Here is a 24,026-nt window from a genome sequence, read left to right as displayed (position 1 = left end):
AGTAGCTCAAGAAGAGGGACCAACAATAAAACGGAGAGCAAGCCAGCAGCGCCACCATTCCTTAGAACACCAGGCACCGGCCTGTATTCGAGTCATTCCGTTCCGGAATGAACTAGACCCGGCATATTCCAGGAGCTTAGCGTCCGTGGTGCTGAAACCATGGGCTGGGCGGCGCGTTCAGGGGTAGGGGCGCTGACCTGCAAACGTAAGTGGCAATGACAGGACCCAATGCTCAAGCCGGCGGCATGAACGTTGAAAGAGAAATGATTGCATCCTAGTTGCAATAACACAGAAAAAGACGACTAAGACTATATCTCCTCCGCTATACTAGCCATTTGTGTATAACGGTGCGAACCGCAGCATATGCTTATTCAGAAAGGTCAAATGCTCCAACGATTTAAGAACGCTCATCCTTTGTTTCCATCAGCTCTGTTGGAAGCAGTGCTGTGCTGATAACACAGCCCAACATGACACCTCCAGCTAGATACAAAACACTGTTGATGTCTCCTTCGCCTCCTGATCCAGTTGATCGACCGTAAAGATGCTGGGCAATGAGAGGACTGACGATACCAAACAATCGGCCCCAGAATCCTGCAATGCCACAGGCTGTGCCACGAACTGGTGCTGGAAATGCTTCAGGAGTCCAACCGTACAAAACAGCATTAAACATGGACTGGAAGAAATATTCCATGGCGAAAAGCCCTTCGTTCTTGGCCCTCGTGTCCACAGTGGAGAAGAGAAGGATCGATGTGCCCATCAAGGCGGCAGACAATACCATGGTCCATTTTCGCCCAAAGGCAGGAATACGATACATCATGGCACCTAAAAGTACACCGACGATTCCTGGAGCATATGTGTATATGTACGCCGCATAGGTTGAAGATAGACTGACAGACTCGGAGCCATTCTTGAGAGCCAGGATGCGTGGTAGGTAGAATCCTATCTGGGTCAGTGGTGTTCAAAATGGGACATCGTCACTTACCAGCCACTGTAAAGCCCCAGAAATCCATTATATATGTCAACCAAGTCAAGATCGTGAGGCGTGTCATTTGGAAGCCGTCAAACAACATCTTGTACCGGGAAAGCTCAGACTTGGTCTTCTCTCTCCACTCGACGTGCCGACTTGTTCCACCTAGAGCAGGGCTCGCACTCGAGCTGCTGTCAAGGGAACTCTGCTCGGATTCTAGAGACTCAAACATCTCGACCGTAAGGCCGCACTGTTTCCCATTTGTCTTGGCCATGTGTTGAAGAGTCTGTAGCGCCTCGTCGTCGCGTCCTTGGTAAATGAGATACTTTGGGGTCTCTCGAAACTTGAAGATGAAGAACCGCAGGATGAAAATAGACAGCGTGATTGCCCCTAGGGTGAACAGGAGATATCGCCATCCCATATTGTCAGCACGTGAACAGCATGGTGTCTGCGTTACGTTATCGTTGCAAGAAGGGAGTGGCTCGGCCTCTGAAAAGTTGGGCGAGCACGAATAGACTGGAATGAAGCCAAACGCGATGGCGCTGCAGACCACGACGCCAATAGGTTGAAAGATGGATAGGCACGCCAGCAAGAAGCGTTTATTCTAGAAAGGTTAACATTTTCAATGCGCTGGTGCTTGGACACCAACCTGAGGGATGAATTCGAGCGTGATTGTAGTGTCAATGGGGATATTGCCGCCGACACCGACGCCAACAAATGCGGTCAAGACGAGAAAGGTGTTGTAGCTGTTGGATGCGCCCAAACATAGCCCAAAGACTGATGAGATGAGGCAGGTTAGGTTGAAAGCCCAACGGCGGCCTGCTCGGTTAGTGGGACAGTCAGTCTGAGTCCCTTTGCAGACCGGAAGGCTTACCAATAATGTCTGCTAAAAGACCCCAGACAAAGGCTCCGGCGGTCAGTCCGGCGTTGAAGCTGGTTGAAATGTTGCCCGACTCATCGTTACCAAACCCCAGCTCTTGCTGCAAGGGGCTGAGTACCAGACCAAAGGCTTGAGCCCACAGCAAGTCAAGCATATACCCAAAGCCGCAAAGACCCCATATGTACCACTGATATCGTCCCATGCCTTGGGCATCAATCTCGCGGTTGACCAGAACGCATTTCTTTTCGTAGAGTGTAAGGCCATCAAGGCCATAGAGAAAGGGATGATTTGAGGGATTGCTCGCTGCTTCCGGCTCAGATTCTGGTCCAGTGTTGAGCGATTTCATCGCTCGCGTGACGGGCATTCTGGTGGTTCCTTGCGTGCTTGTGCGATGAAGGGTCTCTAGAATGACGCTCGATGATTTACGCTTCAACACGGCAAAGGAGGCGAGATATAAACGGTCAGACGATTAAAAAGATTCAGACAGTCAGTTGATACAATCTGAACACGCGGTACAGTAGTTTGAATCAGTTAGGGCGTTGTTTAGGTCGATTCTAGAGTCGTTGATGTCATGACTCTGAGCACCATGCGGGTCAGCCGTGACACATGACTCGGCGAATGAGAAGGAAGATGGAATGTGTATTGTCAGCAGAAATATTACTGTCTTGCAATTATTGCTCTGGGAGAAGGTACAGGGGTGGGGGTTACAGTGGCTTGGTTCAGAATCTCTTTCATTACAGGCCTGCCGTTTCAGCCTAGCCCTCATCTTGGAGTTGCTGGGCAGCCATTTACTGGTAGAGGAATCACATAAATAAAAAGGCTCTCATGGATAAATTAAGCTGAGAGGTAAGCGATCGACGAGAAAGAAAAACAGTAGTCACATGGGCCTATCCAAGCTAAATAGATACCGGTCAAAAGACGGCATCCTGATGCCGCTGAGCTATCCCGCTCACCCTCTGTATAGAACTTTGCACCTGGTCCTTAGCCTTGCCCCCGACACTATCAGTTGCCAGTTCCAGAACCTGCTTTAGATTCAATAGCGAAACCAGGGTCTCCAGCTTGTCCCCAACAAAGAATACGTAGGGCGTTCTTTATTGTACATGCATCCGTTCGAGTTCTGCCAGTGTGTTTTACGAGGCATCTTCAAAAATGCTGACCCAAACAACGAGGGTTTCTGCGTGCCATTCAAGACAGAGTCGCTCACCGAGGCCAACGCCTTCTTTGTCAAGGTTCAGAGTAACAAGGGGCCATCGCTCATAAGTGTCCGCACTTCCTCTTTGGCTCCTTATCTAGAGATTGGTCTTATGGAGTCCCAAAGAGGACCCGAGACTGGTAGTACCAATTTTCGGGATCCAGGAAAGGGGGGGAGCTTGTACCACGTGTTCCAAGCACCTCACATGCTCAAGGGTGATTGGGCTGTTCTCCGCAGGCGTCATTTCCGCTGAGAAGGTTATGTGATATCATTTGCTGCTTCACCTAAGGGACAGGTGTGTATGAAATGGGCATGCTGCAAGGTGATGCATGGGAGGCTTAACTTGATGTGTGTATTCTATGATCGCGCTGTTTTAAGCTCCGCTCTGTACCAATTCTGAATGGCGCGAACATCGTAGCCTAATGCTACGGTATCAAACACCTCTAGATGCTTTTTCGCTGAAGCTCCATCATTTGACAGCCGACCAACCCATTTGCCATGCTTCTTGGCAGCACTGACAATCTTTTCAATCGCCTCCACAAACTCGGGCTCGTCTCCTTTGGCTGGAACATATCCGAGAACAGACAGGGCCAGGTCATTAGGCCCAATGAATAGCATGTCTTGTCATATTAGGCAACCGAACAGAATGAGGAGGGAGAATTCTTACCGACGCCGGGCACTGCACAGATGGCATCAGCGTTCTCAACACCCAGCTTGGACTCGATTTGTAGACAAGTAATAAGAGTCTCATTGGCAGTCTTCATGTATGTCGGGATATCAATACCAAGTGCGAATCCGGGAAATGCTGAGCCTTGCCCCCTTATACCCTGAGGAGGAAACTTGGCATTCTGAACCACAGCCCTGGCGTCGTCGGCAGTATTGACCATGGGAACAACGATTCCATGAGCACCAGCGTCCAGAGCGCGCTTGATCAGATCTGCGTGGGTCATCCTAATACGAACAAGTGGGGAGACGCCTTGTGAAGAGATCGCCGTGATGGAGTTGTGCATTGAGTCGTCGCTTATGTGCCCATGCTCACAATCGATGATGATGCCGTCTAGGTCGGTTGAGGCTACTAGTTGAGCAGTACGAGAGGATGGAAGTCCAAGAAAGGTCATTATTGGTCCTGAATCGGCGCGGAGGGCGTTGAGGAGCCGCAATTGTGGGTTGTGAACGGTGGTTGTGAGGGGTGAGTGGTAGTCCATCTTGAGTGTTGGGCAACGCTGGATTGGACTGAATTGCAGGAAATAATGTGCGTGTTTGATACAACACTTGGGCAAGCCGCTGGTTAATAAAGAACTTTGACGAAATGGCTGTTGACTTTGCCTAACTCCACCAGTCGGCATCTTGCTCAAGGCCGAGCCGACAACCGGCGTCCTGCTGGTGGCCGATCAATCACCGTTACTCTTCGCTGCCGACCTCGGCGTCGAGAATTTGCAACCGGGACAGTTTTTCTGTATAAGTGCGCTGGACCTCTCCTGTCTCAATGCGAGCTTTCATCTGTGTATAGCTTGACACCCATTCATCAGTCGCAGACATGTCGTACCTTGACAAGCTTCCACCTACGCAGCCCGACGCGGCTTTTTCGCTTGTAGCCGCCTACGAAGCGGACATATGCGAGCAAAAGGTTGACCTGTGCCCAGGGTTTTACCGCGACGAGAACGCAAAGCCGTGGATTCTACCCTCGGTTGCACAGGTGCGGTGTTGACTGATAATTCGAAACTGGGACCAGGCTCACCTCTACAGGCTAAGGAGCGAATACACGCAAACCCCAGCCTCAACCATGAACATCTGCCCCTGACTGGCCATCCAGGCTTGATTCGAGGTGCCCAGGAGTTGGCTATTGGCACAACAAGGGACCTGAAGCGCGTCGCTTCAATTCAGACCGTTTCTGGCACGGGGGCTAATCACATTGCCGCCCTGTTTCTCTCGACCAGGCTGAAGCCCAAGACGGTTTGGATCTCTGACCCGAGTTGGATCAACCACACGGAGATTTGGAAGCTCGCTGGCCCAGATGTTCAACAGCGATTCTACCCATACTTTGATGCGAAAAATTCCAAGGTCGACTTTGAAGGGATGACGGAAACTCTTCGCAAGGATGCCCAGAAAGGAGATGTAGTCATACTTCATGCGTGCGCACACAATCCAACTGGGGCCGACCTTACAGAGAGCCAGTGGAAGATTGTTGCCGACATTTGCAGAGAGATTGGGCTGTTTGCCGTGTTTGATATGGCATAGTAAGTTCTTCAAGCACTCAAGCCTGATTGATAGCTGACCCTTCGCAGCCAAGGTTTTGCTTCTGGAAACCTGGAGCAAGACGCTTTTGCCATAACTCACTTTTACGATAGCTTGGACATGGAATTTGCCATTGCGCAGTCCTTTTCGAAGAACTTTGGCTTGTACGGCGAGAGAATAGGGGTTCTCCATGTTGTTGCCCTAGACGCCAAAGCCGCTGCAAACACGACGCTATTACTGACTCAGCTTTCACGGGCTGAGATTACCTCTTGCCCTTCTTATGGTGCGAGAATCGTGGCTGAGATTCTTGGAGATCCGATCCTTTTCAAGCAGTGGCTCAAAGATTTAGTAGAAATGAGCGAACGCATGAAGAGCATGCGATTGAGTTTGTATCAGGAACTCGAACGCAGAACGGTGCAGGGATCTTGGGAACACCTTCTTTCAGCTGTAAGTTTGGCTACCTATAGAATGCAGCAGTGCGTTAACACTTGCAGATCGGGATGTTCTCGATGACGGGACTTTCTCGCGCCCAAGTCATGGAGTTGAGAGAAAAGCATCACATCTATCTCCTCCCATCAGGAAGATTGTCTGTGACGGGTTGTAAGTATCTTGCTTTATACTTAGGGTTCTAGTTCCTGACGTTTTCTCAGTGACAAGAAGCAATGTGGAGAGCGTTGCTGCCGCATTGCATGATATTCTGGGCTCAGAATAGGCAGAGTTATGGTCTAGAACTACGAGTCTTGGATGACATTTGGGTAGTCGGTTAAAGCTAGTTTAGTAGAAGTATATTCAAAGTAACAATGACTAAAACATCTCGTCTGTGTAGTCCTAGAGAACCCTGACCCTGATGCCTCTGAAGGTTAACGGTTTTGAGCTTGCTAAACTTGGTGCAGCCAGGCTTCCCGAATATCTTGACGCGTTTGGCTGTGGAATGCCAGTCACATGGATGGTTATTTATTCAGTCCAAGCACTTGAAATATAGATTGTGAAGTTAGTCCAGGAGCGTAATCAGCCGGGAAATATTTCCTGTTGTAGGAGTAACTGGGGTCGTTGGTTTTAGTTGCTGGTGAAAACGAATAGGTAAGGAGGGTATCAACAGAATATAGGGGGGATAAAACAATCCAGATGCTTGAAAGCCACGATGAGAAAAGCTCGGGGTTTCTCTTATAGGCATTGATTGAAGCCCTGTGGAAACGGCGATTGAAACAATCTCCGTCGTTTCACGAAGCATCATGGTAGTTGGATGTTTGAATAGGGAGAATTATAGTAGGATGGCTACTCAACTCGAAATACGGCTTTGGTAAGTAGCCGTTTAAAATTTCTTTCAGATAAACCAAGCGGCGAGTTATGGTGCTCGCCGGGAATGTGAGTGGAAACTTCGGCCAAGTCTAGTTTCCAACGCCGATCCAATCGGCCACTTTCTTTTGACCGACCTGAACTATTCGGCTAACTTCCTTTGCCCGGTACAGGAACCATCTCATGTGTTTTGTTTGACATATAAGGTGATGATAGGTTGTAAACCTTTGGCCTTCTATGTCTTATTATATCTAATTCGAACTAACATACGATTCTCCTCGTCCACAATGACAACCAACACTCTCGACCGTCTTTCCGCGCTTGACACCAACACGGTGTCCGATGCGCTAGACTTTCTTGGCCTCCCTGGAGCCACTTATGGCCTGCGCCCCCTTTGGGACTGTCCCAAGATTGTCGGTCGCGCCAGCACCATCAAAGTTGGCCCCAAGACTGAGGGCAGCCAACCTACGGTGCATCTGATCACACCCGTGATAGACGCGGTAACGACAGATGACCGTGTCCTCGTCATTGCCGGTGGCACTGAGGGCATCTCGTGTTGGGGAGACATCATTGCCAACGCAGCCAAGGCCAAGAAGATCCGTGGTTCTGTCATTGACGGCATGAGTCGTGATATTGATGGCAGCCGAGACATTGGCTACGCCGTCTTTGGTCGTGGCGTTACCATGATTAGTGCTCGAAATCGACTCATCCAGCTTGACTCTGGAACCGAAGTTGAGATGCGAGGCGTCAAGGTGAACCAAGACGACTATGTCATTGCTGATAATTGCGGAACTGTCTTTGTGCCTGCCGACCGTATCGAGGAGGTGCTGGATTTGGGTGAACGCATCGATCGTCGTCAGACCAACATGCTTCAAGAAGTTCAAACTGGCCGTTCAGTGGCAGAAGTCATGCATGACAAGCAATTCGAAGCCATTACGTCTTCGGGTGGTCAGACAACCAACGACACGCCCAAGGGGAATCCAAAGAAACCCGCCCCTGAGGACCAAGAACTTGTCGCCCTGTTTGCCGATTCTGACACCCCTGGAGTCTCGGACGCCCTCGACAAGCTTGGAATTCCAGGGCAGGCCTTCAATATCATGCCTCTGACCAACTACCAAAAAACCACCGTTGGACCAGCTTTCACGGTGCGTTACGTGCCCGCCAGCAGCCCTCCCAGTAGTGTTGGCGATTTCATCGACGACGTGGCTCCTGGTGATTTCGTTGTTATTGACAACGGTGGACGCACTGATTGTACCGTCTGGGGGGACATTATGACCCAGTACGCCGGCCTGCGAGGCATTGCGGGAACCGTCATTGATGGTGTGTGCCGCGATGTCGATCGTGCCATTAGCGACAACTACCCGATATTTACTGCTGGACGATGGATGCGGACGGGCAAGGACCGAATTCAAGTTGGAGGTGTCAATGAATCTATCGGTGTGGGCAATGTGAGAGTTAGTCCTCGCGATATTGTGGTGGCGGATGCGAATGGCGTTGTTATTGTGCCGCGGGACCGGGCTCGTGAGGTGGCTGCCGTTGCAAAGACAATTGAGAAGAGTGAGGAGGGCATCAGATCAATGATATCTCAAGGTTCTACAATTGCCGAGGCGAGAGAGAGGCTTGGTTATCACACACTCCAGCGAAAGGGGTAATGCAGCAACAGAGAAAAGGGGTTTAGATGGGGAATATTCATTTACTCAAGAAAATCTCATCCATTTCTCAAGAGATCTCTTTCTCAGCACTCGTAGAGCTTCTTGCTGCTTGCCCCTCGGTTTGGGTCGTGGTAGTCGTGTGATCGAAGTGGCCCCTTGGAAGCCATCCTCGCTTCAACGTCTTGTCCATTGGCCGCTTTACCTTTCGTAGACAGAGAGAAATGTGTTCTTTATTATAGTTGAAGCCCGGCTCTTGATGGGTTAACTGAGCCAGAAGATCGTAGACAGAGAGAGTATCTGGCACAGTACGAAGGAACAATTATGATAGAAGATTGGAGTTGAGTCCCAATCACGAGGAAACCATCCACCCGGCTGACGGACCACGCCAATACGACCACTCTACGACGCTCTCTTGGATGGGACATCTTAAAAGGAGGGGGTGAGACACCATGAAATACCTCAAATAAAAGATAACACCAAGACTATAAACTTCATCTTTTGTATGAAAGCTAATCATTATTTGGCAACTGCTCCTCCCAACATAGTTGTTGAAGAGCATTTTCGTAAATCCAATCATCAAGGAACGATAGATCTAAAGGCAAATCATCCACAAACTGAAGGCTATGACCATCTTCATGTGAAGTTGATGCCATGGTCTGCTCACTGAAAGTCGATTGGAAAGTTTGTACTGAGGGCTGTGACCCAGAGTTGTCGGATGCAACAAGAGGACCTTCAGTTGAACGCAATGTCTCCATAGTAGATCGAATCTTCTTGATGTGAGAGTAAAACTCCATCGCCGCGAAATGGCCATTCTGTTCCAGTTGTTGGAGGAAGTCTGATGCAAGATTGAACTCATCGTTGTCGTTCTGTGAACTTTGTCGACCTAGAGCACCAGCTATTGCGAGGATGACGGCGGCTGAAAAGAGATGTTGTACATAAGAGTAATTGAAGACGTGAAAGTCGCCGTTCACCCAGCACTGAGACAAAAGTTGGAAGGATTGTCTCGCATAGTGAATACAAGCGTCAGCAATCTCTAATGCATGGCCAGGAAGGCTGCTGTCTGCTGTAGCCGCGACACTTCCTTCGATGTGACGTCGGAATACGAAGAGTAGCACTGGTCTTGTTACTAGGATAAACAACTGGAAGGGTCAGCATATGAGAATACACAACAATAGCAAAGACGAGCATCGGAATGTGCATGGGTGGAAGAACAGGCTCAAGCAGTTACCTGGTTGAATGTGAGTTGTAGAGGAGGCGTCACAGGCTGAGAGTACATGTTACTGCCACCCCCACGAGTGAAATAGGGCTTCATGTGTTCGGGAAGCTGGTCTCTCCACTGACTAAGCTCCTCTCGAATCTTTTCCACCCGTTGAAGGAACGTCCCACGCTGAGGTGTTCGGACGTAGAGTGATCTGGATATGTTCCCTGCGATTTTAGCAAGTCGCACCACGGCCATAAAATGGAGGTGGTCACCAAAGTCTGAAGAGTTGAGAGCTGGGTTCATCGATGGCAGGTCGACCGAGATATCATCATCTGATATAAGTAGTGGTAGGCCAATCTTTGATGATAGAAACCTTTCAAGAACGTAGACTGACCACCAGATACGAACACGGTGCTCCCTCAGCTCGGGATCTGGAACATAGGCATGGCCGATGTTGACATGGAGGCCCATGATGGTCGCAAGTCGCAAGGCAGAGCCTACAAAGGCACATGCTGAATGCCGACGGTTAGTTTCAAGGGAGTATACAGCCAATAATACAAGTCAGCAAGGGATGGTCGGCCAAGGGCTTAGGGCTCACTAGAAGTAGGAGAGTCTCGATAAGCTCTAGCTGGGGCCTCTCATTGATCATACGAACGGCATCACTCGCAACCGCAAAGTAAGCCAAACCGGGGAAGTTATTGTTCATATTTAGGCACTTGCTTGATCGCAGTTCACCTATGGCAAACAGCGCCCACATCTTGGCTGTAGAGGCTGGGCTGGTCCCGTGGCCGACATGGTCAAAGCCACCTGTACTCAACGCGAGAACCTCGCTCCGTCGTACAATATGGTAGTTGTGACGTAGAAACTGGAGTGCTGTTTCGATTAAGAGCCTGGCGCAAGCAGGCGAAGGCCATGGCGGGGCTGTGGTCGCGAGACCACGTAGAGCATCGTCAGAAGCAAACTGAGTGCGAGGGATATGACTCGGTGCCTTGGAAGAGGAAGCAAACTGGCGAAAGCGAGTGGCAAACGCGGCATCAGCAATTTCGCCAATCCATATGGGTGTGTCGGAACTCCTGGTGTGAGCAAACCAGTCGCTCTCTTCTAGGATCTGGTTCTGAGCAGCGTCTTCGTCATCGTTCGGCATCGGGTCATGATGAGAGAGGGTCGGGGCAGGTTTGACGGGAGGCGACTCGGATGGGGGCAAACGGGCACGTAGTTCTGCATTCTCCTGAAGAATGCGGTCGAGGAAACTTGGTGATGTTAACGGAGTTCTCGATGCTTTTTCACTGCCCAACCCAGGGGAATGACAAAGAACACCGATGGGGGTGGATATAGGAGGAGCTATCGGACAGGTGAGGGTACCTTTGGTGGACTCTGACTTGACGATCTCGCGTTGGGTAGATGCATTCGGATTCGCGAGTGCAGTTGTTACATGGTTTACTTCCTGAACATCGAATCTTGCGGATATGACATGGGCGACAGCTGGGCAATGGAGTTAGCTTGATGTCTGTTTTGTCGTTGTGCAATCTTACGCAACAGATTTCTTCTGAGGCAAAGATGGGGTGGCTGAGCGAAGCCGTCGCTCGCTGCTGGAACCAGAAGATCGCGACATTGTGCAGCTGGCCGAGAGGATGTAGAAAGATAGAGAACAGAGCTGAGAAGAGACGGGAATGAGAGGAGCAGGGGTATTTTACCTAGTTAGGTTTAGGCTACTAATGCAAAGTAGCTATTTTATAGAGTACTATTTAGATATGTAGCTGATCCCAAGTTTGCTCTATAACGAGATTTCTAATGCTTATAAGCTATATTTCTATATTTATTAGGTCTTCTATACAATACAGACATAATTGCAGTTCTTTTAATTATGTAAGAAGCAACATCTCTTCAATAAAGCACGTCTCTGACCTCTCTTGGTTTAGGCGGTTTCAGTTTCCTAGCTTCGGCAAAAAACAAGACGCCGAGACTTGCGCCTACTTGCTACGACGGCGTAATGACAATACCCCGAACTTATTTTGCGCCGAGTCAAGTAATAGCCGACTAATCTGCTGCTTCCACAGATAACCTACTAACGGCTAAGTTGGGAATCTTTGGCAATCCCGGGCTCCTTTTGCCAGTTTGGCTGGTACTGAATTCTTTGTTGCAATCATGACATTGCATAGCACGATAAATATGTCTTATCCAAGCTGATTATCAGGAACTAAATGCAGCCAGGAATTGCCAACCTTGACCAGGCCAGGTTAGAGCCGTGGTTAGCTTTGTTATCACGTTGATGGCCGAGCACATCTACATATATTTGCCCCAGAATGACAAGGAGGACTGACTCAAGGGATGAGGGCTTATCCGTGATGCCAGGAGGGTCATGTGAGCTAGCTTCTCTTAGCTATACCTGTCTTGCACTACATCTCCGCGAGTATCTTAGTGCCGTGCAAGAATAGTTATGCCTTTTTACCAGGCATGTCCATATATCAATTGACATCCTAGGCAAGCTTGCTCATATCTAGCTACACGGTTCATCTTGAGTAGCCACCACGCGAACGATGTAGAAACCCTGGCCACCACCTCGCCCCTTCTCTAGCCAGCAGAAAACAATTGGGTCCATGGCTTTGCCTCATCTAGCACATATGGGCTATAGTAACAAGGTTAGAGGCGAGGATTGTCGCTGGCAATCCAAAATGCGGGAAGGCATGTGATCCTGGGATCTTGGGTTGTGTGGACCAGGCTTTGAGATGACCCCTTATCCTCCGCCTTAGACTTGACAGTTATCTATTTAAGCCAGACTCTATCGACTGCATCCTGTGTTGAAATGTTTCATCTCGCAACTCTCTACAGCCACTGTCAAGCTCTTATTTACCAACACACTTCTGCCAGATACCAACCCGTCACCTACGATCTTCTAGCTCAGTTAACCCATCAAGGGCAGGGCTTCAACTATAATAAAGAACACATTGTCAACACATCATAGCATCATATCCCAATACTAACACAGTAGCCTTTGTTTTTTCTTTTTCTTTTTTTAACCTTCTGCTGCCTGCAGTAGAAGAGTCGCAACCCGTCACCTACATTCATGGTTGACAACATTACGGGACGGCCTATGTCGCCCGGGGATGTTGACAAGTCAAGCCTCGAGTATGACAGAGCAAAGCACCACGGCGACTCTTCTGGGCAAACTGTACATTCTTCTGCTTTAATTCCCCTGGGGTGATATGAGGATAGAGTGCCAGATTCCCACAAAAATATCAGTGATTCCTAAATGCTCAATCGCTATTTAACATCCGAGTAAATGAATTCCCACCCGTTTTCTTTTAGAGCAATCTCCGCGCCATCATGTTGGATTTAGAGTGTAGGCGCATCAGGAAGCACAGATCTTCCCAATCCCTCATGTTCCAGCACTACCATATGCCCAGGCTCAGCCATGTACACCACTCGTCCGCTGACGGATGAGCTCTCTCCGATGTTTCTCTTGCTCTAAACACCTGTCAGTAGGGTCTTAAGACGCACGGATGGGTACCCTACCTTCATCATATGCAATGAACTCATCGAGCCCTCCTCCCGATTTAACGGTAGGAAACACGCAGACCTTCTTGTCGGTTATCACTTCAAGAAGGGCCGGCCCCTTGGAATGAACCAGCCAGTCCAAACCCTCTACCAGTTCCTTTGGGTCTGATACGCGCCGAGCTTGCACATGCATCGCCTCGGAAAGCGTCACAAAGTCTGGGTTGACTTGATGCGTGTGTGCGTAGCGATCTTGGTAGTAGATGTTTTGGAGCTGCGTCACCATACCTTGTTCCTCATTGTTGAGCAACAACACCTTGACACCGATATTGAACTGCGCCGCCATGGATAGCTCAGATAATGTCATGCTGAACGAGGCGTCGCCATCAATGTCTATCACTAGAGCATCTGGGTGTGCCATCTTGGCACCAATCGCCGCTGGAAGCCCAAAGCCCATAGTGCCGAGGCCACCAGACGTAATCATGGAGCGAGGCTTCCGCCACCGTAAATGGTGAGCCGCCCACATCTGATGTTGCCCGACGCCAGTGGTGACATACATGTCTTGCTTCCGATGTGCGACGAGCTTGTTCAGCTCCTCGATGACCACCTGCGGTTGGATGAGGCCATGACGGGAGTCGCGGTCAAAGCTGGATAGGGGCCATCGCTTCTTCCATTGATCAATTTGTTGCAGCCAGTCTTTACGCTTCTCGCTCTCTGGTGCACAGTGATCTAGCAACGGTAATAGTCGCTTCAGATTGGCCCCAACGTCGCCCTCTATGGCCTCGGTAGCTTGCACAACCTTGTTGATGTTTTTCGGTACCATCTCAAAGTGAACGATACCTCCTCGTCCTTCCTTTTCCGCAGCGTAAGCAGCAGGGGCAAATTTGGACACGTTCATGGTGACTCGATCATCAAAACGCGCACCGAGAGCCAGGATGAGATCGGCGTGTTGAATCGACATGTTGGCGTATGCTGTTCCATGCAGACCGAGCATGTGAAGGGCCTTGTCGTCGAGTTCATCGAACGCACCGAGACCTTGCAGTGACGTTGTGACGGGGATAGAACACCGGTCGGCCAATTGCTTCAGCAGTTCTGGACCACCTTCTGAAAGAATGACACCTTGCCCAGCGTAGATGATTGGTTTGCGAGCAAGATTAATCAGACGAGCAACGCGTCTGAGGTCAATCTCAAGCTCATGATCCCTTGCCATCGCCGCCATCTGATGTCGAATCGATCTTGATGGCACATGAGCCTTCGCAGCGACTGGCCGTTGCAACATACCGACAGTGACATCCTGGGGCAGATCGACCAGAACAGGTCCAGGTCTCCCTGTCGTAGCAATCTCGAAAGCCTCGTTAATCCGCTGGGGCAATTCATCAACGTGCTTAACCATAACATTCCACTTGGTACAAGCTCGCGTTATGCCTATCGTGTCGGCTTCCTGAAAGGCGTCGCTACCAAGAGAGGTCGTTCGGACTTGTCCTGAAAAGACGACCAGCGGCGTACCATCAGAGAGCGCATCCTGCATCGGAGTGACCATGTTGGTGGCTCCCGGACCCGAAGTGACCAGCACAACACCGGGCTTGCCGGAGGCTCTAGCATAGCCCTGGGCCATGTGTCCAGCCCCTTGTTCATGTTTGGGCAGAATGAACTTGAAGTAGTCGGACTGATAAATTGCATCAAAAACAGGGAGAATGGCTCCTCCGGGGTATCCAACTATACCTGTTAGTGACTAGCCCAGGAGAATACTTGAGACTGGAGGTTAACTCACAAATGCACTCAACGTTGTGTCTTTTCATCATCTCGTGGAATATTTGGGCTCCGGACATTCCAATAAACCTAAGGCGTCATGGTTAGCTACAGCCCAGAAGAATCATCTATATATTATAGTACTCACGAGTCGTCCAGAGATTCCACATGGTGTTCACTGCTTGGATGATAGCATTGGGGGATTGCTTGTGCTGTTGCTTCAGAAGCCAAGGTTCTCTTATGCTCAAACAACTGGCATTCAAGATTAGTGGCGAATCCAATACAATCTTTTCAGCTGCCAGGCTTGAGGAGTAGAACAGCATACCCGTCCTTCGCGCTTGTTTGGGCTCCTAGTGCTGCCTGTTTGAGTTGCAACCGTGCGCGCTCGGAGCAGGCGTTTCGGGGGCCAAGCAGTGGGCGAGCGCGCTGCCACCCTAGACCAACGGCCAGGAATCATTGTGCAAACAGTACTCTGTCTCTGGGAGGGAAGTGACCTGGTCGGTGAAAAGTGGAAATTGCCGGCTCAAGCGTCAGTGTGAATGTGAGCTGCAGGGATGAAAGACTGAGTGCACTCGGCAAAATGACAATGAACTCAGAAACTGTCATTCTCCAGGAAAGATTGCTAGTAAACAGGCTCATAAACTTCCTCTCTTCCGATGCCGGGGCAGTCCAAGAAAGGGATGGTGAGTCAACTAGGATTCTCGGGGAACAAACATCGTCCCGAGATAATGACAGCCACTAGTCGGCTCCAATAACACGGACGAGCCTTTAGACTAGTCTCACGGGCGGGTCGCTGTGGTTCACCTCATATGCACTCTTAAACCCTGGTCATCTCCGGAGTGCGCACACTCTCCCCGGCTTGTCATTCACGCCCTATATACATCTACAACTCATGTTATCTGTAAATCTACAACCGACAATCGGCCCAACATACCAAGGCTGCCACGAAAGCAGATCACACCGGCCTTCGGCCTTAGGACCGTCGGTAGCCATCACGAGCCGGGCACGAGTGTGATTTCGGAGACAGCTATGTGAGTGTTTGTCCGATCACTTGGACCGAGGATGAGGATACAGGATGGTGGCAGGGAAGCAGGAAATGTTATGGATATAGGGTACTCTTGCTGTGTGACTTGCGGGCTTGTTAACAATCATCCAAGCTCCTGAATATTTTCTTTTGCAATCTGATCTTGGCTGATATTCACCTTCAACATGACTTCAATCTCTGGGGCGTCACGAAGCAAGATGGGTTTTCAGCACGTCCGTCGCTTTGCTTCACAGGCTGCCAAACCTCGAAGGCTCAATGTTCCAATCGATTTCGCAAAGACCCCTTTACTACATCACAACCGAGAAACTCTTTCCCAAACCCCGGGTCTTCCGACTGACGGTCCCTCTACACGCAAGAACCTGTTCCAATCCGTCAACGACGCGTTGCGCACTGCCCTGGGCGCATCTAACAAGGTTCTTTGCTTCGGCGAGGATGTGGCCTTTGGTGGCGTCTTTCGCTGCACAACTGGTCTGCAGAATGACTTTGGGCCACATCGCGTGTTCAACACTCCTATCACCGAGCAGGGTATTGTTGGTGCCGCCATTGGTGCTGCTGCAGAAGGCATGAAGCCTGTGGTTGAGATTCAGTTTGCCGACTACGTCTTTCCAGCCTTTGACCAGATCGTCAACGAGGCAGCCAAGTTTCGATATCGCGAAGGTAAAACAGGTGGCAATGTCGGCGGCCTCGTTATCCGCATGCCATGTGGTGGCGTTGGTCATGGCGCGCTGTAAGTCTGACTTGAAGCTTAGCGACATCTCGGCCCCCAGATCTGACTCCGAGTTTATCAGCTACCACACGCAATCACCCGAGTCTCTATTTGGCCACGTCCCTGGATTCAGAGTTGTGGTGCCTCGATCCCCATCGCAAGCGAAGGGTCTGCTTCTGTCGGCGATCCTCGAGTCCCAAGATCCCATCATCTTCATGGAACCCAAGATCCTGTACCGAGCCGCGGTCGAAGAGGTTCCCGACGAGTCGTACACCTTGCCTATTAGCAAAGCCGAGGTTGTTAAGCCCGGCAACGATGTCACAATCATCTCGTACGGACGGCCATTATACACTTGCATGGCAGCTATTGAGGCCGCCGAGCGAGACCGTCCTGGACTAAGCATCGAGCTCATTGACCTGAGAACCATCTTCCCATGGGACCGAAATACAATCCTCGACAGCGTTGCCAAGACCGGGCGTGCTCTGGTGGTCCACGAGAGTATGGTGAACTTTGGAGTCGGCTCTGAAATTGCAGCTACGATACAGGAGCACAATCTACTAAAAATGAAGGCACCCGTGAAGAGAGTGGCGGGATGGACAACACACACAGGACTAGCTTACGAGAAGTATATCTTCCCAGATGTTGCCAGTAAGTTCTCCCTCGTTCTGAGCTATGCTTGAACTAACACAGCCTCTCAGGGGTATATGATGCAATTCTAGAGAGTAACGATTATTAGAGTGTGCTCTACGGTAGAACTAATGTGTAGCGAGAAGTAGGTCAGGCTGGTAGTGGCATTGATGGCTATTGCGATCTTTGGGCTCTTAGAATGCGTGCGATTCATTAGTTGTAGATACAGAATCTCAAATTATCCAACCAGGCTTTTTCACATGCGTGCACCGATCCCTGTTGGGCTGACTGAACCTTTATAGACATTGTGCACTGCTAATCTTCAGACTCCCAAGTTTGCGGCCGGGCAGGGAATGCAGCAACTCTATCATATGTACAGCTGCCAATAGAGTTTTATGCGAGCATCACTAGAGGCTTTCCAAGTTTTCTATCAACGGAGGTGAATTAACGACTGGTGAAGGTGTGTGAGGCTGATGCAGAGAAATAAATGATATGTTCTTCTGTGAAACAAAGGCTATTCAACAAACATGAGACTATGGACACAATGTGCGTCAACTATAAACCTTCAATTCCTCCCTCATGCTCCTCAAAATCGTACTCTTCAGGGTACTTGAGCATAATCCTCTTGAGTTCCTGACGTTGTGCTTCCGCTTCCTCAGTCAACTCGGCGTAGACATCAGAAAAGATAGCACGAAGCGCAGGCTTCTTTTCCTTCTCTGCCTCTGAAAGCTCCAGGATAATGTCCTTGCGAAGCTGCGCCCGCAGCTTGGCGTCTCTTGTCTGATCCCAAACACCTTGGTGCTCCAGCCACTTGCGTAGCCGAGCGACGGGATGGCGATCATCGGACTTCCAATAGCTCACGTCACTGCTAGAACGATACGCTGAGCTGTCGTCGCTTGTGCTGTGATGCGAGATGCGATAGCTCATGAATTCTAGGAGGATCGGTCGTCCGCCTCCTTTAAGCGCTCGCCTTCTAGCTTCCTTCGTTGCCTGGTAGACGGCAAAGATGTCGGTGCCATCAACGCGGAGAGTCTCGATGCCGTAACCAGCTCCGCGGCCAGCAATTCCGTCTCCACGGTATTGTTGAGATGCTGGGGTCGAAATAGCAAAGCCATTATTACGACAGATAAAGATGACAGGAACATCCTGTGTAGCAGCGACGTTGAGTGCGCCGTGGAAGTCACCCTCACTGGCAGCACCCTCACCAAAGTATGACGCTGCTACTCTTGGCGCCTGGTCAGGGTTCTCGAGAGCCTCCATCTTCAGAGCGTATCCGGCGCCGGTGGCATGGGGTATCTGGGTGCCCAGGGTAGAGGCTACTGCGTGCTACAAGGGCGTCAGCTTCTTCATCAAACGGGGCTGGCTTGAAGACTCACAATATTAACTTTGCTCTTTCCACTATAGTGAACTGGCATGTTACGTCCCTTTCCAGGATCATTGTGGTTTCCTGCTAGCTGGCACATAAAGTCTTTCAACTCATATCCGCGCTGCAGAAAGACGCCGTGTTCTCTGTACTGGGTGGTGATAACGTCGGCGGCATCCAAGGCGGCTGCGGACCCAACCATGAGAGCTTCTTCGCCATGTGAGACCTAATAGGATAAGCATAGAAGCGACATACGCGCGATATACTTACCATGTAAAAGCTCAGACGACCGTGTCTCTGTGCGTCAAACATGATGCCATCCATGATGTTGACTACATGGTTAGCGTATGCTGCGGAATCCCGATGAGGCATACCTGTGAGCATGTTTTTGTACCATCCGAGTACTCGCTCTGGCGTGACTTCGGATGAAACCTGGCTCTCATCTTCGATAATGCTGTTGGAGTTCATGATGCGGTACGTCGGAATCGTGGGGATCGTGGATGGTTCGGTCCATTGCATTGTCCGCACAAAGGAGCTGTTGATGGCGCCGGGGAATCGTGGCCTGCAACGTCAATCATCAAAAAGTACAAGCTGGGAAATCCAGATATGGAACAACACTTACTGGCCATCCTGGGGAGTGAAAGTCGACGTTGAACTCCATCGAGCTGATCTTGGCGCGTTGAGGGTCCGACAATACGCTGACAATCCTCTATTCGCCAAGTGGCTACGGCATCGACGTATCAAGACTATCATTTTGGGATGTTTAGTTCCAACTGCAAATATTACGAACTGGACTTCAAGACGGCTTGAGCTTGACTTATTCCACTTGTAAAGAATGCCCTACAAATGTCATCCTCGGCTTAGGGCGGGTCACATCGGCTGAGAAGGACCTGTCATGTCAATGTCAACATGTCAATGCGAATTCCCATGTCTTCCGATATGCGGAGCGCCGGTAATAGGATCAAACAATCTGCGGCATTCATATCTTTCTCCGAGACGTTATTCCCGGTGGTAGTTGCGCGATCCCTGGACCCCTGAAAGACGGTGATTAAAAAAAGCGCCGACGGTTAGCGGTGGCATATGTTGGCGGCTTAAGTCAGTCTTGGCTTGGTCTTCCGGGAAGAGGCTGATCTTGAGAAGGTCATAATCAATTCAGCTGGCTATGTTAAAGTATTGAGGAAATATTCCAAACTTTTCTTTGGTTACACATCGTCAATTGGTTTCAGTGCCAAAATGTTGCGCCGTTCTGTTACTAGTCTCCCAAGCAGGTTGATCACACACCGTGGCATACTCTACAGTGCTGGTAGTCTTTCTCTCCCAGGGCGCTTCTTTCACACAAGTCTTACACACAATGTGGTGAAGCCATATCTTCTCGCCGACATTGGCGAAGGTAAGACCTCTGAATCATTGTAGACAACCATCTAGGAGAGCTAACTTGATACCCAAGGAATTACCGAGTGCCAGATCATCAAATGGTTTGTTAAAGCAGGGGACAAAGTACAGCAGTTTGATCCTATTTGCGAGGTCCAGTCGGACAAGGCTTCGGTCGAAGTAAGCATTATGGGTTAGGTGCACCAACAATGGCTAATAGAAGCCCAGATCACTTCTCGATACGATGGAACAATTAAGAAGATTAATTACGAAGTGGATGACATGGCAGCAGTTGGTGCAGTAAGTAACTCTGCCTGTGCTCAAGATGCCACCGTACTAACCCTTTTGAAGCCTCTCATGGATATCGAAGTCGACGATCACGATGACCTTACCGCCAACGACACGAAACCCTCCAGCTTCCCTATAGAGGAGGTAAATTCTGCAGGATCTGTCCAAATATTGGAGAAGTTGGATGCTGTGACCGAACAAATTGCATCCTCCTCAACTCCAGACCCAGCAACACAACATCGAAGCCAGTCTGAATCTTCGATACCTAAGAACTGTGGCACCATGCTGCCTTCTGTGAGACATCTACTCAAACAGCACAATATCGACCTTTCCGAAGTGACAGGGACTGGAAAGGGCGGACGAGTCTTGAAAGAAGATGTCCAGAAGCATCTGGCAGCGAAGAGCCCCTCGCATGGTTCGACAGGGATCCAACAGACACGTACCACGACGCCACCAGAGGATGTCATTGTCCCCCTAACTCCTGTTCAGAATCAGATGTACCAGTCCATGACACAATCTCTGTCAATTCCGCACTTTCTATACACTCAGACTGTCGACGTGACAGGTTTGACCTCGCTTCGCAAGCAGTTTCTCAGCAACCCCAAGGCATTGGCCCAGCTCACAGAAAATCGTGCCAAGAAGTTTTCGCCTTTGCCATTTATTATCAAGGCTTTGTCACAGGCAGTTACCAGGTATCCCATGCTCAATTCTTCATTGGTACACGAGACGGGTGCGAAGCCTCAACTGGCTTTGAAGAGATCTCACAACATCGGCATTGCTATGGATACTCCAAAAGGGCTGGTTGTTCCTGTGGTTAAAAACGTCCAGGGCCATTCCATCATCTCTCTCGCCGCAGAAATCGAACGTCTGAGCGCTCTAGCAAGAGATGGCCGGTTAAGCCCTGATAGCATGAAGGGTGCAACCATGCTGGTAAGCAATATCGGCAGTATCGGAGGACAAGTAGTGGCACCAATCATTTTGTCGCCTATGGTGATGATTCTGGCCGTCGGTCGTTCACAAAAGGTGCCTGCATTTGAGACAGGTGAGGATGGAACAAGGCAACTGATTGAGAAGGAACAGGCTGTGTTTAGCTGGAGTGCAGATCACAGAGTCCTCGATGGTGCGACTGTGGCACGGTGTGCCGAGGAGATGGCGTTTTGGCTGGAGAATGCGAATATGATGGGGTTGTCTCTGGTTTAGCTAAGCTCTGATTTAATTCAAGTAATAAGTCATGTTTCTTCCTTTCTCGTTTCACAACTTCCACTTCTGGGGACTTGCCCCCCTTGTACCGAGAGAGAAGCGTAATCAAGCCGCAGTCTTAGGACGAGACCGATGAATTCAAGATCTCAATTAAAACAGAAATGAAGCATCAAGTGAGTGTGGTTTTGTGAAAGCTTCCACGTGCAGATTGCCAAAGGTTCAAAGAACAACAAACTCCAAGTCATTTATTCTATCTAACTCATCTTAATCTTTATATATGGAACAAAATGCCTGGGCCACGGAACTGGCTGAGGTCCATAATCGCAACGGTAAAAGCTAGGGTAATTATAAGAGGTCTTGTATCCAGAGAGCTCAAAATTCACCTTGTTCTGCTTGGAGCATGGCGCAGGTACCGAGACTTCAGACCACCGGCTGTAGTAGGTCACATCAGCGTCGTAATCGAATTTGCTTTTGCTGACTGGAAAGGTAGCCAAAGCATCTTTCAAGTTCTTGATCTCTGTGGTAAGATCATCAAGTGACTCGCCCAGTTGCAATTGGATCGTGTTTTGAAGCCCAGTTAACAAGCCCCTCAACTTGCCCGAAGAATCTGCCTGAAGTTCCTTGGTGTACGGAGTCCAAGAGAATGAAGAAACCTCTTTGACGGTTGCAGAAACTGTTTTGACAAGGGGCTCATACTTGGAAACAAGCTCTTGGATAGGGCCAACAGTAGCCTCGATTTCTTTGACCGATTCTGGCAGCTTCTTGACAATCTGTATGGATTCCAATATGTCTGTAACCTTTGTGAAGGAACCGCTTTGAATAAGGTCCATGAAGAAGCTCGAGTTCGGAACCTTCTTGGTGACTTCGATGGCCTTGTCGGCAATGCTGATCATCTCCGGGATAGCGCTCGCCGCCTTGTCAGCTGACTGTCGGATGTTCTGCAAAGATTGTGCAGCAGTAATAGCTTTGTTAACTATCCACAGTTAGTGAATTCACAAAGTGATTGGGCAGCAAATACCTTTGCTCAAAAAAGCAGAAACTCCGGGGCCAGAGCAGAGCTTTCCCTTGCAAGCAGTCTTCTTGGTTGTGTCGACCTTGCCAGGAAGGGCACCAACGGACGTTTTGATAGTGTTGGCCGCACCTGTAATCGTCGAGACTTTTGTCTTCATGGAACCAAATGTTTCTACCCAGCCGAGAAGCAAGTTTCCTACTTGCAAACCCATACCGAGTGCCGCAGATTTGACATATCTAGTAAAAAAGGCAGTTACGGCAATTGGATTGCACCCAACACCGGTCAGACAGGGAGAAATAGCCACGGCCAACTCTGCATAGGTTGCCGAAGTGATCTGTTTAGTTGTGAGCAAGTGTTACTCTAGGGGGAGATGAAATCATACCTCAGGCGCGGTAAAGACTAGCCAGCCGTCCTTGGAAGTGAGCTCATTGGCATACACTTCATTTCGATTGTCTTTGACCCCAAGTTCCTTTTCAAGGAAACACTACAAGAGTTAGTCGAATGATCCAAAGTCTCCAGAGAAACTTACATTTTGCAGCCGAATAACATTGGTAACCACATCCGACTCGACCTTGAGCAAACCGTCTGGTCTAAATGCGCTGTCGTACCTCCCCGAGTTGACTAACCAGAGCATTTGGGGGAGACAGTTGCACAAGGTGTTGGCTTTGTCGATAAAAGAGCTTCCGGCGCCGCCCAACGTATCTCGGATGGATTGGCAAACAGAAATAGTTTTCGTGATGACGTTTATTCCGCATGGAGCATCTGTCCATTTCTCAACCGGGCCTGGGAAATCGTTAGATTGATCCTCGAGTTGACGGGTTCAGTCCGCCATCAAAGCATACACATACCAGGGAAACAAGTCGTGCCATCACACATTCTGAATGGGTCGCTCCAAGTGGGGCAAGGATATCTGAATGTCTTTTTGGTCTTGCAGGGATCAATCTGTTCCGTCCAAGTTAGCCATGGTCTAGTAGAGTCAACAGCTGTGCATACCGAGTAGTACTTGGTTCTACAAGTCTTCAACTGGGCTTTAACAGGGATTTTGAACGCCCCTGTACAATCTTGGATGCCGGGGGCACCAGCACAGATTTCCGTCATGTTTTGGGCAGAAGCCGGCTGACTGAGCAGCAAGAGGGCTGCAGCGATAACCGATGAGAAGTGCATGTTGTGATGGGCTTGGACGAAGTTGAGTGATGAGCTCTTTGGAGTGCGGGGACCAGATGAATTTATTCAGATATTGGATAAAGACTTCTCAATACCAGGACCGCCATAGATTGCTAGGCAGATTGTGGTGGCGGCCAATAGCGATGGAATTGGCCGAGATGGGCATCTTTGATGCGATGCTAAGCCCAAAGCAGCGAGACAAATGAGCCCTATCAGAAGCTTAAATCTGAAAGTTCGTGGCGTTCAACCTTTCAGGGGAAGAGTCCAGATGTGATCTATCACAGGAATGATCTAGGCACAGCCACTGCTGTTTTTAACGGCTAAGGAAAGCTTCTCCTGGGCGCCCCTGTTCTAGAAATCAGGGGCCAATTCGGCACTGCCGCAAGGCTCATGGGTTCCAATTCGGGATTAGCCAGGCATTTCATTCTTGAAATTTTACCGTTCGAGACCCAGGTAAATTCATGTCATATGACACCTTCAATAGGCGTGGCTTCGGGACTGAACAGTCATAAGGCCGAAAAGACATGGCAGCAGAGGGTCAAATCACTTGCCTAAATATTCAACATGTACGAATATAGCAGTGATC

At 49.7% G+C, this 24,026-nt stretch overlaps 9 protein-coding genes and 1 pseudogene across 10 annotated transcripts, besides 1 other annotated feature; 4 read left to right on the top strand and 6 right to left on the bottom strand.

Annotated features, from left to right (window-relative positions):
- Positions 1-397: 397 nt before the first annotated feature.
- On the bottom strand, positions 398-2,211 carry NCS54_00990200 (Hypothetical protein; the record flags this gene model as incomplete). Its single annotated transcript, XM_053155230.1, has 4 exons — positions 398-939; positions 983-1,571; positions 1,617-1,786; positions 1,842-2,211. 4 exons carry the CDS (start codon positions 2,209-2,211, stop codon positions 398-400), a joined length of 1,671 nt encoding a protein of 556 aa, XP_053011205.1.
- A 1,185-nt stretch (positions 2,212-3,396) lies between these two features.
- On the bottom strand, positions 3,397-4,244 carry NCS54_00990100 (HpcH-HpaI domain-containing protein; the record flags this gene model as incomplete). The annotated part of the gene is made up of 2 exons (XM_053155229.1): positions 3,397-3,659; positions 3,707-4,244. 2 exons carry the CDS (start codon positions 4,242-4,244, stop codon positions 3,397-3,399), a joined length of 801 nt encoding a protein of 266 aa, XP_053011204.1.
- Positions 4,245-4,549: 305 nt separating this feature from the next.
- On the top strand, positions 4,550-5,986 carry NCS54_00990000 (annotated as a pseudogene). Its single transcript has 5 exons — positions 4,550-4,735; positions 4,786-5,276; positions 5,325-5,721; positions 5,769-5,874; positions 5,925-5,986.
- Positions 4,550-5,986: a sequence feature.
- An 871-nt stretch (positions 5,987-6,857) lies between these two features.
- Positions 6,858-8,222, top strand: NCS54_00989900 (Hypothetical protein; the record flags this gene model as incomplete). The annotated part of the gene is made up of 1 exon (XM_053155228.1): positions 6,858-8,222. One exon carries the CDS (start codon positions 6,858-6,860, stop codon positions 8,220-8,222), a length of 1,365 nt encoding a protein of 454 aa, XP_053011203.1.
- A 509-nt stretch (positions 8,223-8,731) lies between these two features.
- On the bottom strand, positions 8,732-11,035 carry NCS54_00989800 (Fungal-trans domain-containing protein; the record flags this gene model as incomplete). Its single annotated transcript, XM_053155227.1, has 4 exons — positions 8,732-9,361; positions 9,451-9,935; positions 9,982-10,673; positions 10,956-11,035. The coding sequence occupies 4 exons, from the start codon at positions 11,033-11,035 to the stop codon at positions 8,732-8,734; spliced, it is 1,887 nt and encodes a 628-aa protein (XP_053011202.1).
- Positions 11,036-12,829: 1,794 nt separating this feature from the next.
- NCS54_00989700 (Acetolactate synthase) lies at positions 12,830-14,834 on the bottom strand (the record flags this gene model as incomplete). Its single annotated transcript, XM_053155226.1, has 4 exons — positions 12,830-12,888; positions 12,937-14,631; positions 14,687-14,754; positions 14,809-14,834. 4 exons carry the CDS (start codon positions 14,832-14,834, stop codon positions 12,830-12,832), a joined length of 1,848 nt encoding a protein of 615 aa, XP_053011201.1.
- Positions 14,835-15,873: 1,039 nt separating this feature from the next.
- NCS54_00989600 (Transket-pyr domain-containing protein) lies at positions 15,874-17,151 on the top strand (the record flags this gene model as incomplete). The annotated part of the gene is made up of 3 exons (XM_053155225.1): positions 15,874-16,436; positions 16,498-17,063; positions 17,114-17,151. 3 exons carry the CDS (start codon positions 15,874-15,876, stop codon positions 17,149-17,151), a joined length of 1,167 nt encoding a protein of 388 aa, XP_053011200.1.
- Positions 17,152-17,597: 446 nt separating this feature from the next.
- NCS54_00989500 (2-oxoisovalerate dehydrogenase subunit alpha) lies at positions 17,598-18,873 on the bottom strand (the record flags this gene model as incomplete). Its single annotated transcript, XM_053155224.1, has 4 exons — positions 17,598-18,368; positions 18,419-18,631; positions 18,676-18,737; positions 18,780-18,873. The coding sequence occupies 4 exons, from the start codon at positions 18,871-18,873 to the stop codon at positions 17,598-17,600; spliced, it is 1,140 nt and encodes a 379-aa protein (XP_053011199.1).
- Positions 18,874-19,638: 765 nt separating this feature from the next.
- Positions 19,639-21,264, top strand: NCS54_00989400 (Dihydrolipoamide acetyltransferase component of pyruvate dehydrogenase complex; the record flags this gene model as incomplete). Its single annotated transcript, XM_053155223.1, has 4 exons — positions 19,639-19,795; positions 19,853-19,956; positions 20,005-20,076; positions 20,128-21,264. 4 exons carry the CDS (start codon positions 19,639-19,641, stop codon positions 21,262-21,264), a joined length of 1,470 nt encoding a protein of 489 aa, XP_053011198.1.
- Positions 21,265-21,518: 254 nt separating this feature from the next.
- NCS54_00989300 (Hypothetical protein) lies at positions 21,519-23,440 on the bottom strand (the record flags this gene model as incomplete). Its single annotated transcript, XM_053155222.1, has 6 exons — positions 21,519-22,237; positions 22,283-22,610; positions 22,659-22,760; positions 22,806-23,059; positions 23,125-23,218; positions 23,270-23,440. The coding sequence occupies 6 exons, from the start codon at positions 23,438-23,440 to the stop codon at positions 21,519-21,521; spliced, it is 1,668 nt and encodes a 555-aa protein (XP_053011197.1).
- Between the last annotated feature and the right edge of the window lie 586 nt (positions 23,441-24,026).

Source organism: Fusarium falciforme, chromosome 8 (genome assembly GCF_026873545.1).
Source record: "Fusarium falciforme chromosome 8, complete sequence".
NCBI classification, from domain to species: Eukaryota; Fungi; Ascomycota; class Sordariomycetes; order Hypocreales; family Nectriaceae; genus Fusarium; species Fusarium falciforme.
Note: the sequence above shows the minus strand (reverse complement) of the source record. Positions and strands in the feature narration are given on the sequence as shown.